The sequence below is a fragment of the Aythya marila genome (genome assembly GCF_965140915.1).
Source record: "Aythya marila genome assembly, chromosome: 24".
NCBI classification, from domain to species: Eukaryota; Metazoa; Chordata; class Aves; order Anseriformes; family Anatidae; genus Aythya; species Aythya marila.
In genome coordinates, this window is record NC_139065.1 from 3,784,349 (window position 1) to 3,790,079 (window position 5,731).

Here is a 5,731-nt window from a genome sequence, read left to right on the forward strand (position 1 = left end):
ACCCAGAGCCGCGGCCGGACCTGCCTCTCTCCTCGCACAGGAGCTTCATTTGGGACCAGGGCTCCTCCCTGGGGGCCAAAAAGGCCTCCCCAAAAGCTGGAGCTCATCCAGGTGCACCCTGCACACAGCAGGTGGTGGTCAGGCTTCTGGAGCATGTGCCTGTCCTAATGAGCATCCCTGCTAATTAAGAGCACCCGACCTCAGCTGCAGCACCCAGGGCAGTGGGGGCAGCTGATGGGCGTTAGCATCCTCGCTGTGCTCTGTGCTGGGGGCAGCTTGTGCAAAATCGGGGCTGAGCTGCCCCACGTCACCTTGGTGCTCCCAGGGAAGCTGGACAAACGTGCCTGGGGTGAGTTTGCCCCTGGGGGCAGCTCGGATGGGCTTTGGGACCCATGGGGAAGGCGACTCCCACCTGCAGCAACGAGCCCGGACCCCCAGTGCTGCGGCCGTGCGGGGTGCACGTGTGCTTTCCCATGAGCAGAACGGGTGTAGGCAGCGATTTTTTCCTCCTGCCCGTCGCTGCAGCTTCAAAATCTCCTCTCGCTGCTGCTCTCCCCACGTGAATCACGAGCAGAGAGGGAGGACGGGTGTGGGTGCGGGTGCGAACGCATGGGCTCCGTCGTGGGGCTGCTCACGGGAGCGTGCACGGGGTGTGCGTGTGCGCAGAGCAGGCGGCGAGCTCCCCTTAGGTTTTATTTGTATTTATTTATTTTTTTTTAAATTTTTTCTGCAGCAGAACTAAATCCCCGCGTTTTGTGAGCGGCGCATGAATCACGAGCTCCCGGGGTGGGCATCCACTCGCTGCCTCTCCAGGCAAAGTCAGCCCCTGCTCCCGGGGGAGCCGAGCACCGCAGAAAAAAGAAAAGGGGGTTTGGAATTGAGCTGTGATGTGTCCCCCCCCCCAGCTGCCACATCGCCTCCATCACCCTGGCTGCTGAGCCGCCTAATGAGGGGCTTAACGAAGATTAGCAGCAGCCCTTTGCTCTGCTCCGTGCTGAGGGGGTTGGGGCCGTGATGGAGAGGGTGGGGGATGACATGTGTGGGGGCAGCCTGGGGGCTGTGGGTGCGTGGACGAGGACGGTCCCCGCTGCGAGGGTGTCCCCACAGCGCCGGCAGGCAGCACAGATGGGCGCGATGTCTCGGGTGGGTGAGCGCGTGGGCTGCGAGCTGCGTGCAGGAGAAGAACGTGTTTGTGGCCGTGGGTGGCTGCGTGGGCACCGAGCTGCCCGGCGCTGTGACGAGCCCACGGGGCTGCTGCACGCATCCTGCCCGTCCTGGGGTGTCCCTGTCCCAGCCCCGTGGGACACGTCCTGGGTAATGACAGCTCCCCGATGCCCGTAAGATGAAGCAGGGCTGTGAGTGGTAGGTGGTGGGTATCCAGCAGCACCCATGGGTGCGTGGGGAGGGAGATGGGGGCATCTCCCATCCCATCCAGGTGAGGGGAGAGGTGCTGCCACGCTACATCCCTGTGCGTTCCCCCTTCCCAAGCCACCCCCCATGTTTCCAAAGCAACGGTGCACAGAGGGGCCGAGCAGGGGGGGAGTGAGGTGGGTGGATGAGCTGAATGCCAGGAGCCATCTGGCTGCTGCTGGGCCCGTGATGAGCAGGGACCCCCAAACCCTGGGGAGCAGGGGGTCCCCGCACACTCTCTCCATGGTCCTACCTGGTGGTGTACTGGGTCTGGCTGTGTCCCCATTGTCCCTGGGGACACAGAGGGCAGGGAACACAGTGTGGACCTCATCCCATCACATCCCATCCATCCCAGCCCCAGCCCCAAGCCCAGGGTGTTGGAGGGGAGCCACCACGGGGCTGCCTTGCCCACGGGAACAATATAAGGTCCTGGTGAGGGGGCTGGGGACAGCCAGAGGCCACCAGCCTGGTTGGCCACATCCTGCCTCTTCCCTCAGCAGCAACCATGCCAGGTCCCCCCGTCATTTCTCTCCAGGCATTAAAAACCCAGAAGCCTTTCCTGGGCCAGCACAGGAGCCCGTGGGAGCAGAGTGGGGCTGTCCTGTGCCAAAGAGGGTAAAGGGGGTGCACGCAGGCTGCCCTCCTTCTGCTCCTCCAGCACCGAGCCCAGCCTGGGGGCTCCCACGTGGGGCTGGGATGATCTGCAGGGTGAGGGGCTGGTGATGCATGCAGGGTGTTGAAGGCTTTTATTGTAAGATTTTGGAAAGATCTGATCTGGGGGAAACCAGCAGAAACTGGGGAGCAGCATCCTCAGCCCAGGGTGCGCAGGGTTGTTGCTTTTGCATTTTTTTGGGGGGGGGGGGAGGTAAGAGATGTGGGGGGCTGCTGGGTGCCAGGCTCCTCTGCTTGGTTTGCTGTGGGTGCACACACGGGTGCGCAGCCTGGTGGGCGATGCCGTGGCACGGGGTGCCCCGAACCCCTCACTGCCCCCTCGGGGCTGGGAACGCCGGGAAGCAAGGGCAGCCCAGCTGCTTGGGGCCTCTTGTGCACGGCCGCCCAGCCGAGCGTGAAATGGGCTGAAAAGAAAAGAAAAGCCTTGTCCCCTGCAGTGGCTGCAGCTCCCCGACACGGCTGCGGAGTGGGGCTGGCCGCGGCTGGCGCGCTGGTCCTGCCTTCCCGTCCCTCTTTTTGCTTTCAGCGCTTTGCAAATCGTTTTAGGGCACCCGGCTGGGCGCAGGATGCGGCCCCTGGCCTGGGTGGGCATCGCCAGCCTGTGTCTGGGGGCAGCCTGGGCCGTCCCAGCCCAGGAGGGGAGCAGGAAGGTGGAGAAGCCCAAAGTTGACCTCGCGCTCTACGAAAACCTGGACCTGGACAACTACGACCTGACGCTGGACAGCTATGGGGACGTGGTCGATCTGAGCAACTACGAGGAGCTCTACGACTACGGTGACATTGCTCCGAAGGTGAGGGGGGCACGGGGGAGCACGGAACGCAGGGGCTGCTCCGAGGTTTGGGCCGGGGTTGGAGAAGCGTCGCAGCCCCCTGCGCAAGCCTACGAGCCCTGGTGGCTCTTCCTCTGCTCTTGCTGGTGGGAAGGTTTTACTTGATCCCAACTCTTCCAGCTTCCCGGTGTCCTGCCTGGCCACATCGCTGCGGGATGGAGCAGGGGAAGGCAGGACGAGGCACCCGCATCCCTCTGGGCAAATAGAGGGGGGGTCCTGAAGATAGGAGAGGCGTTTAGAGCTGGCTTTCCGATGAGACCTGCGCGGTGCCCCCACTCGCTCAGCCCTCACGCCCCTGCTGTGTTTGCAGATTGAGGTCGGGACCCTGGCTCCCCGCCCCAAGGACCCTGAGGCTCTCCCAAAGGTGGGCACCACGGCTCCAGCACCAAAGCCTCAGCCTCCGACCTCCAGCCCCGTCCGCCCCGCGCAGGGTGAGTGCAGACCAGGACAAGTCTCCTTCCCACGCAATGAACCCAAACGTCCCGGGGTGGCACGGCTGGGGCTCTGCAGGAAAAGGAGCCCCAGCAGCCAGCAGAATTTATTTGCTGTGCCTGGGCAGCGAGGAGATGAGGGGTGCCGGGCTTTGCCTTATCACACAGCAGGCAGGAGCGCTGCAGCAAGACATTTCTGGGAAACGAGCTCCGGCAAACAGCAGCAACATCTTAATGAGCAGAGGCATTGCGAGAGTCGGACAGAGTAGCAATTAGATTAGTGACAATTAAAATCCTGTAGCGAGGGATAAATATCTTTATTCATTTTCTGTCACTCCGGACTGGGACAAATTAAGTAGGAGGCAGAGGGAAATTGTTGCCTTGCTGCTTTGAACTCTCCCACTAATGGATGCGGAGTCTGGCGGGTGCTGGGGGAGAGGAGAGGGAGCGGGCGTGGGGGGCGCACGGTGTAGCCCCCTCCTGCTGCCTCTGCCTGGCTCTCTGGGACCCTTGGGTGGTGGAGACAGGTCTTTTGTTCATTGAAAAAATGTGGGGTTTTATTTATTTATTTATTTTGTTGCTGTTCCTTCTGCGGAATAAAAACGAGGGGGGGTCCAAGTGAGCCCTGGGTGCAACGCTGTTGAGCTGGGGAACCTTGCATCTCCCATGGGAGCCACTGGGTCCTGAGCAGAGCTGCTCACCGTCAGCTCTCGTGGCTGGCGTGTCCTGACCCTTCCCTAAAAGAGGTGCTGGGCTGAGCGCTCCTGGTACTGCAGAGCATGTTTGCCTACGAGGCTGGTGTCCTGCAGGGGCTGGGGGGCTGCAGGGGGGCTGGTGCAGCCGTGCTGAGCCGAGCTGAGCCGTGCCGAGCCCAGAGCTGCCTCTCCACCCCCAGGGCTCCCCAGCTGCTTGCTCTGCCTCTGCATCGGCACCTCGGTCTACTGTGACGACGCCGACCTGGAGCACATCCCGCTGCTGCCGCCGGACACCACCTACCTCTACGCCCGCTTCAACCGCATCAGCGCCATCCGGGCCGGTGATTTCACGGGGCTGAGTGCGTCGAGGCAAGGGGAGGGCTGGGCTCGGCGCTGGGGCAGCCTCAGGGGGGTACAAGAGGCGATGTGGGACGCCTCCACCCTCCTCCTTTCTCTCTCCCACCAGAGAAGCTGAAGCGAATAGACCTGACGAGCAATTCCATCGCCTGGGCGGACGCCGATGCTTTCCGCCTCCTGCCCAGCCTGCAGGAGCTCATCCTGCCCGAGAACAGGCTGACGGCGCTGCCCGAGCTGCCCCGCAGCATCGTCAGGCTGGATGCCCGTCTCAACAGGATCCCCAGCACCGGCCTCCAGCCCGAAGCTTTTCGGGTGGGTGCTGGGGCTGGCAGCGGGCACCGAGCCGTGCCGGGCTCCCACAGCCCCAACCAGGCTGGTTTTAGCCCAAAGCTGCCACGGCAAGGGGTGGTTGGGATGGTGCCAAGGGTCAGAGCGTGGCTGGAAGGAGGGAGCTTCACCTCCTGCCTCTTCCCACAGGACCTGAAGCAGCTGCAGTTCCTCCATCTCTCCGATAACCAGCTGGACTACGTCCCCACGCCCCTGCCCGAGAGCCTGCGCTCCCTGCACCTCCAGGTGAGACACGGCCCCTCTCCTGCACCAAATCCCCAACGGGGAGGGGGGGATGCAGAGTCCCCCGTACCATCCCGCTTTCCCCTTCGCCTCCCTTTCCATTCCAGAACAACAACATCCAGACCATGCACAAGGACACGTTCTGCGACAGCCAAGACCACAGCCACATCCGCAGGGCGCTGGAGGACATCCGCCTCGATGGCAACCCCATCAACCTCAGCCTCTTCCCCAACGCCTACTTCTGCCTGCCCCGCTTGCCCACGGGACGCTTCGCCTGAGCCCCACCGCTGGCTGCTCCGGGGGAGCATCCCCAGGCACCCCCCATCCCCAGGCACCCCCACATTTCTTGCTGTCCCATGGGAAACGTGGGGTTGAGGCGTTGAACCCTGGGCCAGCTGAGTGTCGGCAGATTCATTTCTGGGGCAAACGGAGCAGGGTGCTGGCAGCTGTAATAAAAATAAGAGTTTAAAAACGCAATCGGCGTCCTGTTCTGAGCAGCGGGAGCGATGGGGAGCCCTCACCCAGCCCAGCAGCTGCTTTGTCACCTGTACTGCTGACCTGTGTCCCCACGTCCCCCTGTCCCACTTATTTCTTGGTTTCCTCCCTGGGGGCCTGGGGAGGACCCCCCTGCGTCTGGTTTGGGGCTCTCCTGGGAGCCGCGTTGCTGCTGGTGGTGCTTTGGCCATGTCAGGTTTGACCTGCAGGAAGCGTGTCCCCGGGGCTGTGCCCAGGTCCCTCGAGGACCCCAAACCCAGTGGGGACGTGG

At 63.0% G+C, this 5,731-nt stretch overlaps 1 protein-coding gene across 1 annotated transcript; it reads left to right on the plus strand.

Annotated features, from left to right (window-relative positions):
- Positions 1 to 2,648: 2,648 nt before the first annotated feature.
- On the plus strand, positions 2,649 to 5,243 carry OPTC (opticin; the record flags this gene model as incomplete). The annotated part of the gene is made up of 6 exons (XM_082778381.1): positions 2,649 to 2,873; positions 3,223 to 3,343; positions 4,239 to 4,397; positions 4,505 to 4,707; positions 4,873 to 4,968; positions 5,073 to 5,243. 6 exons carry the CDS (start codon positions 2,649 to 2,651, stop codon positions 5,241 to 5,243), a joined length of 975 nt encoding a protein of 324 aa, XP_082634507.1.
- Between the last annotated feature and the right edge of the window lie 488 nt (positions 5,244 to 5,731).